Raw genomic sequence first — 22,928 nt, forward strand, 5'->3', positions numbered from 1 at the left:
TAAAATATTAAATGCATCATCTCAATTTTCATGTTGAAAGTAATTTGATTTTATACTTTCATAATTTTTTAACTAAAATTATTATAATATAAATTAAAATTGTTACATATATAATATTAAAATGTTTTTTAAAATTATTTAAATTTATTTTAACATTATTGTAGCTGTTTGGATAAAGTCACTATAATAATATAAAATAAAAATATTTTTGAATGAAAAATAGAATATTGTTTTTATTTTTAAAAAATTGAAATTTATTAGATATTAGTTATAATGTTTGTATATTTTGTATTTGTATCGAATTTTAATTTTAATTATTGCGTGGAGATATAATCAATCCTTCGTTCTTTATTTCCTTTCATCTTTTGGAAACCTACAGGCGACGACGAAATCCGATCGTCTTCGATTGCTCCGTTCTGGCTTCCAATTTGTACCCTCTGCGTGTCGGACATCAAGTGGAAGAAGAGGTCTCATGAACTGCGAAACTTTCCAACTCAAGGAACTGGTTAGCCCTTTTTCATCTTGACCTAATTTGGATTCAGTTGTCTGACTCTAACCATCCGGCATGTTGGTATCAGTTAACTTGTAACGACCCTCAGTTTTCTCACATATTTGCTCTGATTTGGTCGCCCTTGATTTCAGATCAACTTTTCCTCCGTCGTTTGTTTAAGGGATCTGTAAAATATTTGCCTCTTTTTGTTTGATATTGCTTTTATTAGAATTCTTTCATTTTGAACTGTAAATCATGATGGTTTCAGGTGGTGGAGCCGCTAGAGATCCGAGAGGTGCTTCGCTGTAAGTTACTAACTTCTCAGTTTATGCGATAGAATCTGCGCTGTTTAATTAACTCCAGGAATAGTGCTGCACAAGTACAATTTGGTTTCAGTGTATTAACTCTATCTGTGTAGTTCAAAAAATTTCTAGATACAGGATACATGATTGTCATTTGACAAGGGATATGGACCAATGTTGCAAATTTCAAGGCACATATTACTACTAATGCTATATACTTGCTTGTATGCTCATGTATATGCAGGATAAGGCCATGGTCTGAATTTTTTTTCTTTTTTCTTTTTACTAATACTGATATTTAAAATTTAATTAAATATAAATGATGATATAATAGGAGATAGAGCCCAATAGTATAGAATGATTTATATAGCCGACTCCAACTAGTTGAATAATGCTTGTTGTTATTGTTGTTGACTGATACTGATATTTTCAACTGTGGTTTGATGTAACAAAGAGTCTTAGGGTAAGATGTTGAAAGAGAGTATCTCTTTTTATTTTGATTTATTTTGACTATAGGGTTTCCATCAACACCATACCACATTCTATTCTGTGCTATGAGAATATTGTAGCCACTCTAATGTTACTAACTATAAAATTGTAATATGTACAATTTGTTTCGCTTCTGTCCGTTCATCTTTTATTTGCCAGCATTTGAAGGTGTCTTGTATGATTTATTATATACTTTTTCAGGTTTATTACACACTATTGTCTTCCATAGAGCATTGGGACTTGTTCGACCCAAGGATATTGAGTGTGAACTTTTTGAGATCACATATGTAAGTTTGTGCATTTTATCTGAGTTGTTTAATTGCTAGAGTATTTTTGCTATCCTTCCTATTTGTTAAGCTAATTGAAGAGAGATCTTTTGCAAACTACTGAAGAATATGTAGGAATTCAACTACTTGGTTGTTACATCTGAATAAGTACAATAGCATTATGATAGATTGTTGGCACATTAGCTCGACATATATTGTGATCTCTTCTATTACTACATAATCTTCTCTTATTTTTATATGTATGGCTAATTGCATCCTTCCATCATTTATTAAATTGAGTTTCTATATTTTTATATCAAATTTTGTGGGTGTAATGTGGGTGCTTTGATTTAGTCCCACTTGGGGAGTTGTGATGCAAATCAGGAAATCAATTCAAAATTTGAATTTTGAACTCAATTTTAGTTTTTTGGTAACAATTTGAATTGTTTTGTATTTAGTCCTTTTTTGGATACTTAATGTCTTAATCAATGGTAATTATTGCATTTTCTAATTTTCTTATTCCTAGATTCGTAGGATCAAGTCTATAAACATGTCGCAGTGTGTCATTTGATGATCAAATTAAAATTAGTAAAAATTCCACTTTGTTTTCTCACTCTGTGTGAGGGTGGTTTTGTTTGTTCTACATCAATATGAAGAGGTATGTAAGGTTGGTTTTGTTAGTGCTCTTCAAGTTGTGGGCTAATATAACATTCTGACAATTTGATAGGTAAGTTCTTATTGACTTGGGTTAAGCATTTTAAGCTATTGGCTAGACAAACTATTCATCAATTTTCTCATCTATATGGGTTGTACTAGTTGGTAACAAAGTTAGTCTCACATGCTCTTTAGGGATGATTCTTGGTTGAGTTAGACTTTGGATCATAACGAATGTCAAATTTACGCGAGGGAGACTTTGATGATGACTTATAGGCTAATAAAGGAATTCATAAGCTTAGACAGAGGAGTTATTATTAATTATCTTGTACCCATGGTTGTTCCTCGCAAGTTAACAAGTCAATTTTCTATTCTATGTGGGATGTGAAAGATGTATAATTTTATAATTTCATAGGTTTGCTAATTTATTAATACTAAATGTTAACTAAGACATCAAAGACAAATTTACAAGAGATCATAGTTGAGACATCTTATGATATAAAGGCTACATGCTTTAGAATTCTATAGTTGGTTCTTCAGCAGCCTCTTAAGTGATTTGCTGATGGCAATAGACTAATATTTCAAATTCATATAAATGGAGGTACTCACCGTTCTACCTCTAACAGGTCAGGGATCAGCCTAAAACTCCCTTAGGGCATTTGTTCATCATTGTCATCATTATCAAGCCAACTATGTTTATTACAACTACTTGAGATTGACTACATGAATTTTAACCACCTCTATTGATATCTGTACAACGTTAAACCACTAGTAAAATCCAAATCAATTAAATAGTTTTTATTAAATTATCTAATTTATTCTTTGGTCTTGCTTACTTCCTACTATTGATTCAACTCTTGTAATTTGTCATCATATCCAAATGATCTCAAGTTTTTTCTTCTTATTTTGTTATATACTATAGTCTAAACCTCTTTTCCCTCATAAGTCAATTATCCATCTAGTTATTGGTGGAAGCACCAGAGCCACTGAACTTGTAGGGAACAAGGTTTAAGAGGAACAAATCATGTTAGAATATTTGTCCTTAGGAATATTATGCTAATAAGAGAACCTTTTTTGTAATATCATTGTTGGGATATGCCCGATGCGGGTGCGTGCTAAAGCACGTTTTGTAAACATGCGCAGCGGAAAATAAAAACAATAATAATTTTTAATTATTACATCACACACACCACACACATACAAAGATATAACATGCCAGACATAATCGCATAATTAAAATTTTACGAAAAGTAAATTAAACCCTAAACCCAAAACCCTATACCTGACGGATAATGCGTAGAAGATTCCATCGGATGGTCCGGAGTGGGACAAAGATCAACCAAGCGACGCACGAGCCTCGCCTCTACTTGTATCTACGCCGAGCTATCTTCAAGACGACTTCAATAAGTCCAAGTCGTGTCTCCGCTTCGCTACTAGCCAAAGGTGGGAGACGGTTCGATCCGAGAGAGGGATCACAACTCGACTTGGTATTTAGCGGCTTGAAGCAATCGAGCAATACCAAACGAGATGGACAACAACCATGTGGCTCTTGTCTGGAGGCTGGAACCTCGATGTCGGCAAGCGACAATAGGTCCAGCGATGGCAGATTCCGGCAGCAATCTTTGCTGGCCGGAACAGGGACTTGGGCGACGGTGGCACAATAAGATCCGGGCAGAGTAGCACTTCGCCGGCAGCATTGAAGGTGTGATCGGTTGCAGCATCTGATTGCTGCTCCTTGGGCGGCAGCAGGAGCTATGGATGGTGGTACCTCCATAGCAACAAGTCCAGCAAAGGTTCAACAACCTCGAACAGGATCTCCCTGGATGACAACAGCAAGCCCGGAGGCCGACGGCAGTGGCTACACCCATGGGACAGCAGCCTGTGGCTGCTGTTCGTTGGTTCTGCGACTGCAGTCGGCAGCTTGGGGTCGGCGACGGTGCTCCAGAGTTCCAGCGACCTGCTTCAGTGGCCGGTGAAGTTGAGCGGCGGCGGCGCAGAAAGGACAAAACCCTTTTTTTTTTCCCTTCCGTCGGCGGCGTGAGAACAAAGAAGAGAAAAAAAACGTGTGCGAGAAAACCTTCTTTTTTGTTCTCATCGTACGTTTTTTTCTTCTATATATATATATGTATCCCTCTATATATATGTATATAACAATTTATATATATATAATTTTCTTATTGAATTTGGATCAAATCCAAACACATATCCGTTAACTCGTAATCCATACCAATAGCCTCAAAATTGGTTCAAGACCAAACTATGTTTAGTTCAAAACCAAACCTCATGGTTCAATAACCAAATCTCTTTTAATTAATAACCAAACCATTAATTAAACTAGAGTGCCCAACTCGTCTTTAAAAGACGTGACTCATCCGCGCTTCCGTTGCACCATTTTGATTCCATATTTGCCCTTTGTCTGGTCTAACCAAACTTAATCCCTCTCGATCTGAGAATTCAATTCTCAAACTTGTTTTATGTCTCTAAGATAAACTCGTAGTGCGTGTGACCTTATAAGTTTCCGATTATGTTGATCGTTCATAATTAACCATGAATTATGGAACGATCATAGTGACACCTAGTAGTACATCATGATCTCCAATTAACCGAAAAATCATAGGTTGATCTCGGAACCACTTCCAAATCTTTCAGTAGCTACAGTAAGTCGTGCTATGCTCCTTTCACTCGTCTTATACCCACTTGGTTCAGGACATAGTCTATGTGTCAGTTCCCATTAGGCTTGATTACGTCACACTTAGCCCAAGTAATACTTCCTCGTTCTACGGATTTAAATTACTTCGACATGTGTCTACGAGTCTAGTACTCTTAATATGTGATGCTTTGACCAAAGACTTTGAGTAATAATCCTAACGAGTCGTCATCGGGTTTATGTCTCCTCGCAAGGACCGGTGAATCCTCTGTGGGCTATCCAAACATCTTTGGGCACTTCGACTTATATCCAATCACCCTGGGTCTACACCTCAATGAGATGCTTGTTTAAGATGTCAAAGTATAAGCCTCCATGACCAAGGTGATTTGTATATCTCAAATCGAAGGAAACTTGCACTCGAGCTGCAGTAAGAGCTTCATTGACATATCTATATATGTAGAGAACTATATGAAGTCTTACAGCAGATCACACCAATGATCGCACCAATGAATAGGGATGACAACCCAGGACCCGCCCCGGACCCATATATCTATAATAAATATATAGTTTATTAATATAATTATAATTTTTCTTATATTTAATAATTAAAATTTTATTTTATAATATTTTAATATTAAAATAAATATATTTTAAATATGACGGGTCTAGCGGGTCTAACCTAGACCAGCCCTGCCGGGTTCACGGGACGGGGCGAGGCGGGTGCAAAGGGAGGTGGGGCGGGTTTCGAATTTGGTCAAACCAGCCCCAACCCGGACTTGTTGCCATCCCTACCAATGAACTAGTTACCATAACTAGCATCCAGTCATCCACGTTTAACTCTCGACATCCCAGTCTGTGAGAAAATAACTGCTTGGCCGAACCATGAAATATAACCCGTGCTAGTCTATCAGAATCGATGATGCCCGAACTCATCAATTCATCGACTAGGGAATATTCCAATACATTCATAATTCCACATGTAAAGATGCTCACAAGTTATGATCCAATCTTCTCTTATGCTATGAATTGTATCGCGAAGATTTAGTACGTGAGTTTAAGATCCAATCATACACATAGAGAATGTGCACCCAAATAGTGAATATATATTTATCAAATAAATAGCAAAAACTATAAGCCGATTGTCGTAGGACATCCTTCAAAATTCAACACTCCCACTTGGCCTAATGTCAATCGCCATGGTATCCAAACACCGTAGGTCTCTACATGACTCTTAAAACTCGTTTTTGAGGTAGAGGTTTAATGAAAGGATCCACTAGGTTCTGTTAGGTGGGAATTTCTCTCAATTTGTATTTTATTCCTACTCATGATCTCTTGATCATATGATAGCGACGAAGCACATCTTTAGATCGTTTCTGGCTTGGAACCCTTCCAATTTATTACGTTTACATTTTAAGGTGAATACATGTCCATGCTTGGACTTGGAATCATCCTTGTGTATATGGAAGCTAGTATCAGTATACCTATGTATAATCATATCACCTCTTCCATATACCAAGACTAAATCCTTAGTTTTAAGGATTATCTTGACAGTCACCCAACAATCCATACATGGATCCGCTTGATATCTGCTCTTGACATTTAGAGCATACGATATACCGGGTCTCGTACGTAACATAGTACACATGATTGATCCTATAGCTTGTGCCAATGGATCTAACTCATATGAATCCTCTCGTCTTATGTGCTTAGGCACATAGACTTCAAAAGGTGAATCTTGACCTTTCTTGGATTCCCACATGCTAAAGATTAAGCAACATGTTCGATCAATCTCTATATATCTAAATCCAAAGGATATAGGTTGTTTCTCTCATGTCTTTCATGGAAAATGTCTTGGATAACCAAACTTTAACTAACTATAATGGACATATCATTTCCTATAAATAATATGTCAACAACATATAATACTAGTAACATGATTACACTCCACTAACCTTTATATACACACAATGTTCGTATGAATTTTTATGAGATATCAAATTCTCATCCATGTCAGTTTTTCATCTTAAAAACTCTTGTGCATCCAATAGGTACTATACCTTCGGGTGGATACGCCAAGTTCCAAACTTGGTTATACATGGAATCCATTTTTTTCGATTTCATGGTTCTTAACCACGAGTCCCTTTCTGAACTTTTCAGAACTTCTTTATAACTAGCAGACTCCTCATCCACAATAAGTGACAGGCCTCTCGATTCACTTATGAGAAATCCATATTTCTCGGGAATTAGACGTGCCCTACTAGATCTATGAAGTGGCGGTGTATTAACAGGTTCAACAATGAGTAATCAGCTGTGGGTCTTATTTAAGCGTCTCTTTTGTGTCTATTGGAGTCACTTAAACTACTCTTAGTTCAACCTCACTCCCACTTGTTTTCTTGCAAGAGAAACCATTTCTCTAGAAATACAATATGCCTTGAAATAAACATCCTTTTTGTTTCAAGGGATCTTAGAATTGGTAACCCATAGTTTCCTTAAGGTAATCCAATTAATAGACACTTATCAGACTTAGCATTTAGCTACTTTGATACAGTTCTCTTCACATAAGAAGGACAACCTCATAGCTTTAAATAAGATGACTGAGGGTTTAACTAGCCCATATCTTAAATGGATTAGTCGAGACTGCCTTTAGTTGTGAGTTTGTTTAGCATACCTTTTATGGATTTTATATCAGCTAGGCCCATGTCTTTTATATTAAATCTTGAGCTCAACATACCTTTTATGGATTTTATTATCTTATCATTACTTCCAATGATAAGTATGTCGTCTACATAGTGGCATAAGATGACATAGTCATTCTCTATGACTTTCATGTAGACACATTTATCACATTCATTGATCTTGAATTCACATTCCTTCATGGCATTATCAAATTTTTCATGCCACTGCTTTAGTACTTGTTTCAAGTCATATAATGACTTCACCAATCTACATACCTTGTTTTTCTGTCCTGACACAGAAAATCCCTCAGGTTGCTCCATGTAGATTTCCTCTTCTAAATCCCCGTTTAGAAAGGCAGTCTCTACATCCATTTGATGTATTTCGAGATTCCATAGAGTGGCAATAGCCAACAATACTCTAATGGAAGTTATTCTCGACACCGAGAATACGTATCAAAGTAATCAAGGCCTTCCCGTTGTTGGTATCCTTTGATTACCAATCTGGTCTTATACTTATCAATCGTGGCATCTGACTTCATTTTCTTCTTGAAAATCCACTTGCAACCTAGTGGTTTACTTCTCGGAGGAAGATCCACAAGTTCCAAAGTGTGATTTTGCAAGATAGATTCTATCTCAGATGCAATTGCCTCTCTCCAGTGAGGTCCATCAGAAGAGCCTACAGCTTCTGAAAGAATGAGGCATTTCTCGATTAGATTATCGAGTTCTTGTGTATCTTCGGTATGTGTGACTCATACACACAAAATCTATACGCAGTGCTGTTTTGTGCATATCCAATAAATATGCAATCAACAGTCTTTGGTCCTATCTTAATCCTTTTCGGATCAGACACCAACACTTTAGCAAGATACCTCCACATTCGTAAATATTTGTAGGACGGTGGTCTTTCATTCCACAACTCATAAGGGCTCTTATCTATTTTCTTCCTGGGCAACTTATTTAAAAGGTAATTAGTTGTTAACACAGCTTCCCCTCACATAGACTCTGGCACTCCAGAGCTTAATAGAAGAGTATTCATCATCTCCTTTAGAGTTCGATTCTTTCGCTCAACAACTCTATTTTGCTGAGGAGTATAAGGAGTTATTGTTTCGTGTCTGATCCTATGTTCAGCACATAATTCAGCAAACGGTGATACATATTCACTGCCTTGGTCACTTCGAACCACCTTAATTTTTCTATTAAGTTGGTTTTCAATCTCAGTCTTATAGAGAGCAAATTTTTCTATACCTTCATCCTTACTTTTAAGAAGATACACATAACAGTATTTTGTGTTATCATCTACAAAAGTGATGAAGTATTTATTATCACCACGTGTTGGCGTACCTTTTAGGTCACACACATCAGTGTGAGTTAGGTCAAGTGATTCGTTATTTCTTTCAATATGTTGAAAGGATGACTTTGTCATTTTCGCTTCAACACAAATCTAACACTTGTGTTTTGGGTCAAGGTGAAATGTAAGTATGATTTGTATATTAATTAATCTACACAACACATCGTAGTTAACATGTCCTAGTCTACCATGCCACAAACACGAAGACTCAAGCATATAAATGGAAGAGCTTTCAGTTTTATTTATCTTAGGCCTAATCACCATTACATTAAGCTTAAACATCCCATCAGATACATAGCCCCTTCCTACAAACACTCCATTTTTGGACAATACAACTCTGTTCGACTCAAAAATAATGCGAAAGTCATGCTTGCTTAGCAGTGATTCGGACACTAGATTCTTCCGAATCTTCGGAACATACAACACATTGTTCAGAGTAAGGTCCTTGTCCGAGATCATCTTCAGCACCATCTTTCCTTGACCCATGATGTCCGAGGTTGCTGAGTTCCCCATGAACAGTTTGTCTCTAGTGACTTCTTCGAAGTTGTGGAGCAGCTCCTTGTTGCAGTACACATGTCTGGTGGCTCTAGTATCGATCCACCATTACTGCAGGTTTGAACTGACCAGGTTCAGTTCTGAGACCACTGCGAAAGGTCGTCCATTTCTGGTCTCTCGTTTAGGTTGACCTCCTGCTTCTTCTTCGGCTTCTTGCACTTCGAAGATTTGTGACCCACTCGGTCACAGTTGAAGCACTTCCCAGAGAACTTTTTGTTGATGCCTCCTTTGGTTCTTCCGTTTCGAGCTTTGATCGTGCTCGACCACGTTGACTTTCATAGTAACCTGAGAGAATAGTTTTCTCTCTAAACTCTTGTTGTCTTCTTCGATGCGAAGTCAAAACAATGAGTTCCTCCACATTCATCTCCTTCCGCTTGTGCTTCAGATAGTTCTTGAAGTCCTTCCAGCCGGGAGGCAACTTCTCAATGATAACAGCCACCTGGAAGGTTTCATTCAGAACCATCCCTTTTGAGTGGAGTTTGTGCAAGATCACCTGAAGCTCCTGAACTTGGCTGATCACCGTCTTGGAGTCCAGGAATCGACCCACAATGAACTTCATTTCTAAACCCTTTAATCGTTTCAAAGCCTCAGACTTGTATTTCAATAAATACATATACCCAAATCGTGAGTGATCATCGATGAAGGTGATGAAGTAGTTATAACTTCCTTGTGCATGAGTTGACATCGGTATATACAAGGCCTAATCCATCATACTCTTGTTCATCCTTTTCAAATAAAATATAATTATGTCATCTTGCCTTTTAAGCATGAAACACTTGTATTAAATAAATCTAATTCAAATAATTCCAAAAATTACATACTAGTGTAATTCGGATACGTGTTTCTTACTTATATGACTAAGATGACAATACCACATTTAGGAAGCTAATTGATTATCTAATCGTTTACTATTCTTTAGCTCACTTATGTCATTACATATATGTGAAGCATATTCGGTATCCAATACTTATGTCATTACATATATGTGAAGCATATTCGGTATCCAATACCTAAGTGTTTAAAGAAATACTATGAGATCCAATCTCGAAGATAGGAGATAGGACATTGGATGTCTTTTTCTCTTCTTCATGGACTCTAAATAAATCTTGCTGTTTCTTCTCCAATGTCACATCTTACCACAATGGTAATATGGGTCCTTTGGAGTTAGCCCAGTCAATTTGTTTATTTCCATAGTTGAGCGCAAAATCAAAGAAAACATTCTAACTCTAATAATCTAGAAATACACAATCGAGCATGTTTAAGAAAGATGATTTTATTTCGTAAATGTAAACAATTTACATATAAATACGAAATCCATTTACTTTTCGAATTCAACAGCCCTTACTATGAATTCGAGAGATGGTAAGTTTTCTCCAAGTGGTTGATATCCACTATAGATAAGAATAACCTCGACTTTGGCCAATAAGTCATTCTTAGCTATAGCGGTAGGTAACAAGTTTGCATATTACTTATATGCAACTATCACATTATGCTAGCAACTGATTGATTTTCGCATAAACATCGGATTGTTAACCCATTAATAAGTATACATCAAATGCATATCACCCAGCTTCACCTCTATCCACATTGATCATGGCTTTGGCACAATAAATCGACGTTTCAAGTTTGAAACCGACCCGTTAATCATGAAAATGTATCTCTATGGTTTGATCATATTTAATTTCAGGTTGAGATTGACTTTGACCAACAACTCAAAAAAGAACTTAAACTTTGATTCTTATCATATTAACAGAAGGTGTAGGTTTCAATATTTTGATGTAAGAGATTTAGGTCTTATCATCATCATGCAAATCTACTAACTACATGGCATCACACGCATGACATAAATGATAACATGACACATCGCACGTATAACATAGAATGACACATTACACATATAGCAAGATCTAATCACATCGCATACATGACAAAATCTAATCCTATCATAATTAATGCATCTACATGGCATATAATATGACATGAACGTGACATAAATTTACGTATATTATAATTCTATTTTGGAAATAAAAATATGTTATAAATCTGATTTAAATAAATCAAGATTTATTTAATTAAATTAGAAAACCAATTTCTAAATTTAATTACATATCTTATTTAGAATCTTTCTATTAATCAAGAATCTTTAATTATTTTAGAAATAATTTTTTAAATTAATTAATTTTCTAACCATTTATGAAATAAATAATTAATATTTCTTGATTTATTATAAAATAATTCAAATCAGGATTTTTTATGATTTTTTAAATCTTTCCAAATTTGGTATTTCCTAACAATTTAGGAAATTTTCCAAAAATGAAATATTTTAATAAATCCAAAAATTTTAGAAAAGATAATTTTTATAATTTAATTCAGAATATATCAAATCTAAATTTTAAAGAAATTTCGAAATTTTTCGAAATTTGGTATTACCTAACAAATTAGGAAAATTTTCAAAAATGAAATATTTCTTAAAATTCTATAAATAATAATTTCTAAAGTAACAAAATATTTCTAAATTTAATTTTCTAAAATTATTTCAGAAACTTTTTAAAAAAGGAATTTTCTAACAATTTAGTAAACTTCCAAAAATAGAAAATTCTTAATGATTCCAAAAAAATTTCAAAATTAATTACAACACTAATTACGAACCGTAAAATAATTTTACGATCATGTCGAAACATGATCAGGCTTTGATACTAGGATATGCTCGATGCGGGTGCGTGTTAAAACACGTTTCGTAAACATGCGCAGCAGAAAATAAAAACAATAATAATTCCTAATTATTACATCACACGCACCACACGCATACAAGGATACAACATGCCAGACATAATCGCATAATTAAAATTTTACAGAAAGTAAATTTACACTAAGTATACCTAACGGATGATGCGTAGAAGATTCCATCGGATGATCCGGAGTGGGACGAAGATCAACCAAGCGACGCATGAGCCTCGCCTCTACTTGTATTTACGCCGAGCTATCTTCGAGACGACTTCAATAAGTCCAAGTCCTATCTCCGCTTCGGTACTAGCTAAAGGTGGGAGACGGTTCGATCCGAGAGAGGGATTACAACTCAACTTGGTATTCGGCGGCTTGAAGCAACCAGGCGATACCAAATGAGATGGACAACAACCATGTGGCTCTTGTCCGGAGGCTGGAACCTCTCCGCCGGCAAGCGACAATAGGTCTAGCGATGGCAGATTCTGGCAGCAATCTTTGCTGGCCGGAACAGGGACTTTGGGCAACGGTGGCACAACAAGATTCGGGCAGAGCAACACTTTGCCAGCAGCACTAAAGGTGTGATCAGTGGCAGCAACTAATTGTTGCTCCTCAGGCGGCGACAGGAGCTATGGACGGTGGTACCTCTATAGCAACAAGTTTGGCAAAGGTTCAGCAACCTCAAATAGGCGACGATCTCCCCTGGACAACAGTAGCAAAGCCCGACGGCGGTGGCTACACCCGCGGGACAGCAACCATAGGCTGTTGTTCGTTGGTTCTTTGGCTGCAGTCGGCGGCTTGGGGTCAGCGACGTTGCTCCGGAGTTCCAGCGGCCTGCTTCAGTGGCGGGTGAAGTTGAGTGGCGGTGGCGATGCAAAAAGGATAAAACCTCTTTTTTTTTTCCTTTCATTGGCGGTGTGAGAACGAAGAAGAGAAAAAAAATGCGTGCGAGAAAATCTTTTTTTCCTCATTGTGCATTTTTTTCTTCTATATATACATATATATATATATATATATATATATATATATATATATATATAACATACATATATATCTATATATAAATATCAATATATTTATATATATTTCTATATGTATCCCTTTATATATGTATATAACAATTTATATATATATAATTTTCTTATTGAATTTGGATCAAATCCAAACGCATATCCGTTAACCTGCAATCCATATTATAAGCCTCAAATTTGGTTCAAGACCAAACTATGTTTGGTTCAAAACCAAATCTCATGGTTTGATAACCAAATCTCTTTTAATTAAGAACCAAACCAATTTAGTTCATTAATTAACTAGAGTGTCCAACTCGTCTTCAAAATACGTGACTCATCCGTGCTTTCGTTGCATCATTCTGATTCAATATTTGCCCTTTGTCTGGTCTAACCAAACTTAATCCCTCTCGATCTGAGAATTCAATTCTCAAACTTGTTTTATGTCTCTAAGATAAACTCGTAGTGCGTGTGACCTTATAAGTTTCCGATTATGTTGATCGTTCATAATTAACCATGAATTATGGAACGATCATAGTGACACCTAGTAGTACATCATGATCTCCAATTAACCGAAAAATCATAGGTTGATCTCGGAACCACTTCCAAATCTTTCAGTAGCTACAGTAAGTCGTGCTATGCTCCTTTCACTCGTCTTATACCCACTTGGTTCAGGACATAGTCTATGTGTCAGTTCCCATTAGGCTTGATTACGTCACACTTAGCCCAAGTAATACTTCCTCGTTCTACGGATTTAAATTACTTCGACATGTGTCTACGAGTCTAGTACTCTTAATATGTGATGCTTTGACCAAAGACTTTGAGTAATAATCCTAACGAGTCGTCATCGGGTTTATGTCTCCTCGCAAGGACCGGTGAATCCTCTGTGGGCTATCCAAACATCTTTGGGCACTTCGACTTATATCCAATCACCCTGGGTCTACACCTCAATGAGATGCTTGTTTAAGATGTCAAAGTATAAGCCTCCATGACCAAGGTAACTTGTATATCTCAAGTTGAAGGAAACTTGCACTCGAGCTGTAGTAAGTGCTTCATTGACATATCTATATACGTAGAGAATCATATGAAGTCTTACAGCAGGTTATTCCAATGAACTAGTTACCACAACTAGCATCCACGTTTAACTCTCGACATCCCAATGTCTCCAGCCTGTGAGAAAATAGCCGCTTGACCGAACCAGGGAATATAACCCGTGTTAGTCTATCAGAATCGATGATGTCCGAACTCATCAATTCATCGACTAGGGAATATTCCAATACATTCATAATTGCACATGTAAAGATACTCACAAGGATCCAATCACAAGTTCTCTCATGCTATGAATTGTATCGCGGACATTCAGTATGGGAGTTTAAGATCCAATCATACACATAGAGAATACGCACTCAAATAATGAATCTATATTTATCAAATAAATAGTAAAAACTATAAGGCAATTGTCTTAGGGCATCTTTCAAAATCCAACAATCATGCCATTGGATCCTGATGTCTTGACTCACTCCCTTTTCTATGAATGATGCATTGTTTTTACCATTGAAACTTAGCATCTAAAACGTAGCAGTAATATTCACATCAAGTAAATAAAATTTTATTTCATTGTCCAAAATATTCTTTGGTCCCACTCCCCCTCCAGTTGATTCAAATCTTATAACTATAATTATCTTTTACACCTCCGAACATATTTTTATCTCATTTAAGATTTATAGTGATTCTGTGCTGAAGCTTCAATTTTTAATGGAATTGTACAATTTCGGCATTATATTGTGTTGACAAACATGGTGAGGTAAACTTAATTAAGTCTTACTCATAAAACGTAGCAGTAATATTCACATCAAGTAAATAAAATTTTATTTCATTGTCCAAAATATTCTTTGGTCCCCCTCCCCCTCCATCGGAGTTGATTCAAATCTTATAACTATAATTATCTTTTACAACTTCGAACATATTTTTATCTCATTTAAGATTTATAGTGATTCTGTGCTGAAGCTTCAATTTTTTAATGGAATTGTACAATTTCGGCATTATGTTGTGTTGACAAACATGGTGAGGTAAACTTAATTAAGTCTTACTCATAATAATCTTTCACAGTTTATTTATTTCTAAAAGTAATACTAGTAATTAGATGTCAATTGAATTTAATTTTTATTGTATCGTAATGTACTTATACGCAACTTCAGCATGTGTTATAACATGCCATTTTACTCATTTAACTTTCACTTAGGTTTTTTTTTACTTTTTATAGTTTCGCTCATGTTATAACATGCCTACATGTCAATTGAATTATATAGCTGAATTAAAAAATAGTTTCGCTCACTTTTTACTTCAATATGTTATAAGGTGATTTGATATAAGTTTTACTCTTATAGTCTTTTGTTCACTCGAGACTTGTGAAGATTATAGCTGCTACAACAACAAAAACCAAGTCTGATCCCACTAGGTGGGGTCGATTATATGGATTCTTTTACACCATTGAGTTTTATCTCCTACTATATCATCATCTATACTTAAATAAATTTTATCTTGTTTTATTATTGCTAAGTCTTTTTTGGTCTTCCTCATTTGATATGCGTGTTTTCACATCGCCTAGAGCATTTATTAGTCGTTTAAATACATACCTATACCATCTTAAACGTGTCTCTCGAAGTTTTCTTTAAATAGATGCAATTGACTTTTTCACTAATACTGTCATTTCTTATTCTGTTCATCCTCATATGTCCACACATCCACCTTAACATCCTTATCTCTGCAACTCTCATCTTTTGCTCATCTCATCTTCTGCTCATGTGTTCGAGTCATAGCCTAATATTCAACTCCATATAATATAGTAGGTCTAAGTTTTGTAGAACTTTCTTTTAAATTTTAGAGATGTTTTACTGTCATATAAAACACCCGATGCTCTCCATTTTAACCATTCTGTTTGTATTCTATATAAGATATTTCTCTCAATCTCTCCATCGTTTTGTAAAAATGATTCTAAATATCTAAAGCTTTCAGTTCCGAGCAACTCGTCATCTCATATCTTAATAATTGTCTCATTGCATCTAATATTACTAAACTTAAATTTCATATATTCTATCTTTATTCTACTAGGTTTAAAATTTTTCCCTTCTAGTGTTTTCCGCTATGATTCAAGTTTAGCATTTACTCCTTCACGTGTTTCATCTACCAAAATAATATCATCTACAAACAGCATGCACCATGGTACTTTGTCTTGAATGTGTGTAGTGAGTTCGCTCATAATTAGTGTAAAAAGATAGGGACTTACCTATTTTTATTAGAAACGCTTCAATTATTTCGCTTGAAGTCTTTATTTTGGTTTTTACAATCTTGCATATATCCTTAATCAGTTCAATATATGTTACGCTAACACCTCTCTTTTCTATAATTCTCCATATAATTTCTCTTAGAACTCTATCATAAGCTTTTTCTAAGTCAATGAATACCATGTGTAGATCTTGTTTTTTTGAGATATTTTTCAATTAATTGTCTAAGATGTATAGCTTCTATTGTCGACTTTCCAAACACGAAGCCAAATTGATTTTTGGTCGTCTCCTTTAATTTTTTTAAATTACTTTTTTTCTAAATTTCATGGTATGATTCATTAGTTTAATACCCCTATAGTTTGCACAATTTTGTACGTCTCCTTTTTTCTTTTATAAGGGAACTAGAGTACTTATCTTGATTAGTTATTTTTTTCATTTTCAATATAATGTTAAATAATTTTGTAAGCCATTTAATATTCTGTTTCCCTAAATACTTCCATACCTCTATCTGTATATCATTTGGTCCAATGATTTTTCCATTGTGCATCTCATTTAAAGCTTGTTATACTTCTGAAGTTTGAATTTTACGATAAAAATTTAAATTTCCATGCTCATTTGACCTACTTAAATTTTTTAAGTTAAGTTGATCACCTAAACCTTCATTAAAAAATTGATGAAAATACCTCTTCCACCACTCTTTTATTTCTCCATCATTTACTAGTACCTTATTACATTCGTCTTTAATACATTGTATTTGGATAAAATTTCTTGTCTTCCTTTCTCTCACTTTAGTTATTTTATAAATGTCTCTTTTCCCTTCTTTTGTATCCAATTTTTGATATAATTGTTCAAAAATTTCATTCTTTGCTTCATTCACTACTATCTTAGCTTCTTTCTTGGTTATTGTATATTTTTTAAGTTTTTTATCGTTCTTACAAATATATAATTTCTTATAAGCTATTTGTTTTTCTTTCATTTTCTCTTATACTTGCTCATTCCACCACCAAGATTCTTTACTTAGTGGTGCATGTCCATTTGACTCACCGAGTATATTTTTAGTTACTATTTTCAATTTTGATACCATCTTTTCCCATGTCGTATTAGAGCCACTGTATATTTCACCTAATGCTCGTACTCCTACCTTCTTTTTAAATATATTTTGCTTCTTATCTTTTAACTTCCACCACTTAATTTTAGGAGTCGTATATATTTTCTTTCTATTGATATTATATTTGAGATGTATATCCAACATTACTAATATATGCTGGATAGTTAAGCTTTCTCCAAAGATGACCTTGCAATCTTTACAAATCTTTCTACCCTTCTTCCTAACCATAAGAAAGTCAATTTGCGATTTATTATTTTCATTTTTGAACGTGACTAGGTGTTCTTCTCTTTTCTTAAAAAAAAACGTATTAGATAATATAAAGTCATATGTTATCGCAAAATCTAATATAGTTTTCCTTTCCTCATTTCTCGTTCCAAACTCATAATTCCATGTACCTTTTCATATTTCTCATTTTTCATTCTAACATGTTCATTTAGATCACCTCCTATTAAAATCGTTTTATTTAGCGGAATGTTTTGTAATATTTCATCTAAGTTGCCCTAAAACCTTAATTTAGTAGCTTAATCTAATCATACTTACAGTGCATATACGCTAATTATGTTCATAGTTTCTTTCGCCACTATTATCTTAAGGGTTATAATTTTATCTCCTTTTCTAACTATTCTTATAACTTTATCATTTAACGAACTATATACAACAATACACACTCCATTTCTTACTTTACTCTTTTCTGTATACCATAACTTAAAACCTGAGTTCTCTATCAGTTTTACCTTCTCGCCTACCCATTTTCTCTTGTACACACAAAATATTAATTTTTCTCCTGATCATCGTATCTACTATCTCTATTGATTTACCAGTGAGGGTTCCTATGTTCCATGTTCCAAATATTAGATTATTAGTTTTCCTATCATATTTATTCTTATCCAATCTATGATGTGAGAACTCTTGTCTGTTAATACTGCACCCAAGTTCTCATGGAAATATAGTGGTCATTGCCGATACGTTATAGTTTGACTCTACAACGCGAACTCTTGTATGTTTAGTACTACACCCGAATTCTAGAGATGTAGCGGTCCTTGTCGAGACCTTACAGTCGGACCTTGCAATACGTTCGTTCCGAGGAACAACCTAGCATTAGTATAATAGTTTAGTTGATCCATTCATTGAATATTTGTCATAGTTTTAACACTGGCTGAGAATCTAACAAATAGTCGAACAATGATTTTGGAGAAATAAGCTACTTAAAGTTAACAAACATTATTGAAATTCATCTGGGTGCATGTTGAACTGTGTCAAAGCATCTTGAGTATCAGAATGGTATGGTAAGGTATTCATCAATACAATCAACATGTGTGGTATAAGAGGGATTACTTGTGTCCATCAATATCAGGATCAGATTTCAATTATTTATCAGAATGGTGTATGTGTAATCTTACCGCGACACAACATAAGATTTCAAACTATGGTTTCATCTTATAATGTATTAGACCTATTCTTCCTCATAGTTGCAGTAGGTCAATGATTACATTAAGCGTCAGCTAATGAAGGAACCATCTGTCTATTGGTGGAAGGACTAGAACTACTGAACTTGTGGGAACGAGTATCAAGAGAAATAAATCATGTTATAGCACTTGGCCTTAATAATGTTACACCAATAAGAGGAACTCTATTTGTAGCATGCAATTGGAATAGGCCCCTGATTTCTTGTCTCGCTCTCTTTTCTTTGAATCTTGCCATTGTGTTATCATTTAAGTTGACATCTTGTGTTGCACACATGTACATCATCTTGTGCTTTTACTGGATTTGTCTGCCTTTTAGCTTAGTGAGGATCACGTTTTGCAGATAATTTAATTTATGGAAGCTTTCTTACAGGTTCAATGTGGAGATCATGAACTAGATAAGAAAATAGAGGAAAAGACGGACCAACTCATTGCTTGGGTAGAGAAACACCCAAACAAAAAAAGCCAGGTTTCTTTTGTAGCGAGCTGTGCTTGTCAATTACAGTTACTGCAGTGCTATTCTCACTTTTCATTTTGACTTTTTGGTTATTGAAATACATGATAAATAGTTTCTTGATCTTTCCATAATCTTCTTATCCATGTTTTATGTGGAAACATGAGCTAGTATATATACCTTTATTAGTTTCTTTTTTCAATGTGAGGAAGGACAATGCAAATCAGGAGATTGCCAGCTATTTATTTTTGGCATTTAAAATTTATTCTGGATCTTTCCATTTTTATTTTGATTTTACTTGCAGCTATGGGTTCTTAACCATTTACCTATCCATGTCACATATCTGAAGGTGTCTTCCGGCATGTCTTCTATGTTATTTGAAAAGTTGAAGCCCCAGTCTTTTTTTTTCCCAGTGGATTATGACCCTGACAATATAAAAAATCAAATCAAAATTCAGTTAGATAAGATAACCAAAAGGAGCCAAAGCAAACAAAATATCAGAAAATAAATCATAAATGTTTGGAAGAGCTTATAAAGCCAAGTATTCTCTTGGTTTAAAGACAATTTCTTTTCTAGGAGGTAGATAAATGTTACTTGCTGTTTAATTTGGAATTGGGTTAATTTCTTAAACTTTGATGTGTATTGGTGCAGATATGCTTGTCTTTCTATGAAGTCAAAAACAAGCATGCTTCATGGTTTGGAAACAGAACTGAGCGCTTTTATTGGGAGCAGTGGTATATTAATTTGCATGTCTTAAACCCTAAATCACATACTAAACCTCACAATTCGAAAGCACCATTAAGCACCGGAGGTAGGGATGCTCTTTTGCTAAAATTAACGAGTTTCCCCCCTTTTTGATCCATTTGTTTAATCTTGAATATCATATGATTCCAGAGAACACATCTGAAGAAGGCAGCTCAAGACGCACTGCTTTAGAATCATCATTACGAGAAGTCCTATTTCAAATAATAAGATTTGTGAATGAGAAGAAAGACCACATTCCTCCAGTTCAGAACTCTGAAATCATTTCATTTCCATATGAGATCTCAACCCCAAGGTGCCTTTTACATTGAAATATGCATGACTATTCATCTTTATATTTTCTAATCTCTCACTTCAGCATGCATATAATGTGAAGTAAATTCATGACTATTCATCTTTATATTTTCTAATCTCTCACTTCAGCATGCATATTATGTGAAGTAAATTCTACACATATCTCGATCTCCAGGTGACACCTTTTCTCAACATGTTCCACAGTGCATCAGACTCTTCCTTCGGTTGGCATGCTGATGTTCTCAAGAGGATGCTACAGACTGGGCATCCATCCATGCTCAGTTGATTATAGCTTGTGTAGATGTAAGTTTTGTCAATCCATGTTGCCATCCTGTTAGTTATCTCAAGCATTTTGTTCTTGTCACAGAAACTATTGTGGCTAGCAGAAGGTTGCTCTAATATTTTTACTAAGTGGTGTTGCTGAAGAAAAATGACTTATCTTTCTTTAAGTTCCAAGTATGTAATCTTGTACAGCATCGCCAGTTACATGAAAGATACCTGTACAAGTAATGCCCGCATCTCAGTGTGATTATCAATGTTAACTTGCGATTCAGAATTGAGTATGGCTATCAGTATCGACTTGTGACTTAGAACGGGACGTGTAAATATTGATTTCCTAATGTTAATTGTCTTTAAACTTGTTTACAGTGAGTTAGCTCGTCCTCCATCTCAGGTCATTCCTGTGCTTTTAGTGTTGCGTTTCCCATCTAGAATGTGTTTGACAATTCATGTTGGTATATCTCTTTATGTAATATCCAATGGAGAAAAATAAAAAGATCTAGTTCAAGAGTTTCTTCAAGAAATAACTCATGAGTTATAAAATAAATTAGTTTTTTCATAAGGACAATTCAAATACTATCAATATCAATCTTGGGGGCATTGAACTTTGCTACATGATTAAAGAGTGGTTTATAAATTTTGAAAGGCGTATCGATTCTTTAAAATGTCTTTTCATCGTACTTGCTTCTCCTTATTTGTTATTTGCCAATTAATAATCGAGAAGATTTGGTTCCAGTGCGTTATCGGCTATCAAAACTCTTTGTTAAATGAAAAAAAAAAAATTATATAACTTTGGTAACTAAAAAAAAAGAAACTGGATGATAACCACTAGGCTTTTCTTTACTTTTTCTCATATCCTATCTACAATTTAATCTTTGGTTCTCGTGATAATTGATCCATAAAATTTACCTCCTAGGTGTACATTGTTGATAAGATTTCTGACGATGACGTTGAGCAACCTATGTGGAATAACAAAGTTAATAGGGCACCAATTGAGTTCGATAAAGATGTTTACCTCAGCTTCTGATAAAAACAAACTCTTGAAAAGGAAAGAGAATTAGAGATAGAGTCCAGATCTTTTGATTCATAAAAATAAATTAATAGATAAATTATTTATAATTACGATTGGATTGTCATCATGATTCGATCGTAATTAGTAAAGATCCTTTCCTAAATTCACCGTCTTCCTAGGTTGTAATTGGGTTGGAGCGGATGGCCGGAGGCCCCTCAGGCTATCTGGTCACTTGGCCATTACCGATAAGGCGCGTCCAAGAAGGTTAGGGCAGGCCATGTCCTGCTGCGGTCTTCTCCCATCATGGTCTGCTAGCCTTGTCCACACTGAGATTGCCTTTCGTTAAAAAAAACACTTGTCGATTTGTTAGGAAGGGGATGCATGGCTGAATCCGTCTACTATGGAGTGAACGGGATGATTGGGCCACTACTTGAGCTCCCCCCCTCCAGCTGAGCTGAGTTGAGTAATGGACTCGAGTGGGGTGCCCCCATGAAAGCTTATAGAGGGAAATCTCATACGCCCATAGGCATAGGGACAAGAAGTAGGTAGGCCTATTCATCATGCGCTCCTAGGCCGTGCCATCGCATTGTTCAAATTATAATGGGCAAACTTCACTTTTGCTTCCGGGCCAATAGAGGTGTCCAATGCGCTAATTTATGGTAGTACACGTTGATCCATTAAAAATTCAACATTTGATAGGATGGGACGGCCTAATTCATCATCTCGACAGACTACAAAATCCAATTCAACTCTAGACAAGATGAATTATGGGTTAGACGGATCAGTCCACGATAACCCCACATATTTAATCACCGTTATTAATTAAACAAAGATAGCATATGAGCAAAGAAAACCAATCCAATGGCAATCCAGAAGTCTAAATTAACCATATTACATAACTTACAAGTTACAACGTCAAATCGTATTCACACAAATATAAGGAACATTCAAGTCTATACATTCACTATTCTAAACAAAAAAAAAAAAAAAAAAGTAGCTCTAATCTCAAGATATTAGATTCATCTACGGTATAACTTGCAATGGAATTTAAATGAACATTATCATCCATGAAAATATAACTGAGTATAAACAGATTTTCAATTTACCTTGTTTAGTGC

General features: G+C 35.0%; 1 protein-coding gene across 2 annotated transcripts; it reads left to right on the plus strand.

Annotated features, from left to right (window-relative positions):
- The first annotated feature begins 333 nt into the window (after positions 1–333).
- On the plus strand, positions 334–21,170 carry LOC121969886 (autophagy-related protein 101-like). 2 transcript variants are annotated; one of them, XR_006108691.1, is made up of 8 exons: positions 334–505; positions 759–795; positions 1,483–1,568; positions 19,383–19,478; positions 20,115–20,274; positions 20,358–20,520; positions 20,695–20,822; positions 20,887–20,938. XR_006108691.1 is itself a non-coding variant. In XM_042520185.1 (8 exons), the coding sequence occupies exons 1-7, from the start codon at positions 473–475 to the stop codon at positions 20,803–20,805; spliced, it is 657 nt and encodes a 218-aa protein (XP_042376119.1). In that variant the 5' UTR covers positions 334–472; the 3' UTR covers positions 20,806–20,822; positions 20,887–21,170. The 2 variants fall into 2 exon arrangements, 1 of the variants encoding a protein (XP_042376119.1); XM_042520185.1 differs by having other exon boundaries at positions 20,724–20,822; positions 20,887–21,170.
- The last annotated feature ends 1,758 nt before the right edge of the window (positions 21,171–22,928 follow it).

The sequence above is a fragment of the Zingiber officinale genome, chromosome 4A (genome assembly GCF_018446385.1).
Source record: "Zingiber officinale cultivar Zhangliang chromosome 4A, Zo_v1.1, whole genome shotgun sequence".
NCBI lineage: Eukaryota > Viridiplantae > Streptophyta > Magnoliopsida > Zingiberales > Zingiberaceae > Zingiber > Zingiber officinale.

Bases quoted from the DNA above. Each gene is read 5' to 3' on its own strand.
- LOC121969886 (XM_042520185.1), top strand. From the start codon at position 473: ATGAACTGCGAAACTTTCCAACTCAAGGAACTG. The intron at 796-1,482 runs GTAAGTTACTAA...ATACTTTTTCAG, and splicing joins GATCCGAGAGGTGCTTCGCT to GTTTATTACACACTATTGTC. The intron at 1,569-19,382 runs GTAAGTTTGTGC...GCTTTCTTACAG, and splicing joins AACTTTTTGAGATCACATAT to GTTCAATGTGGAGATCATGA.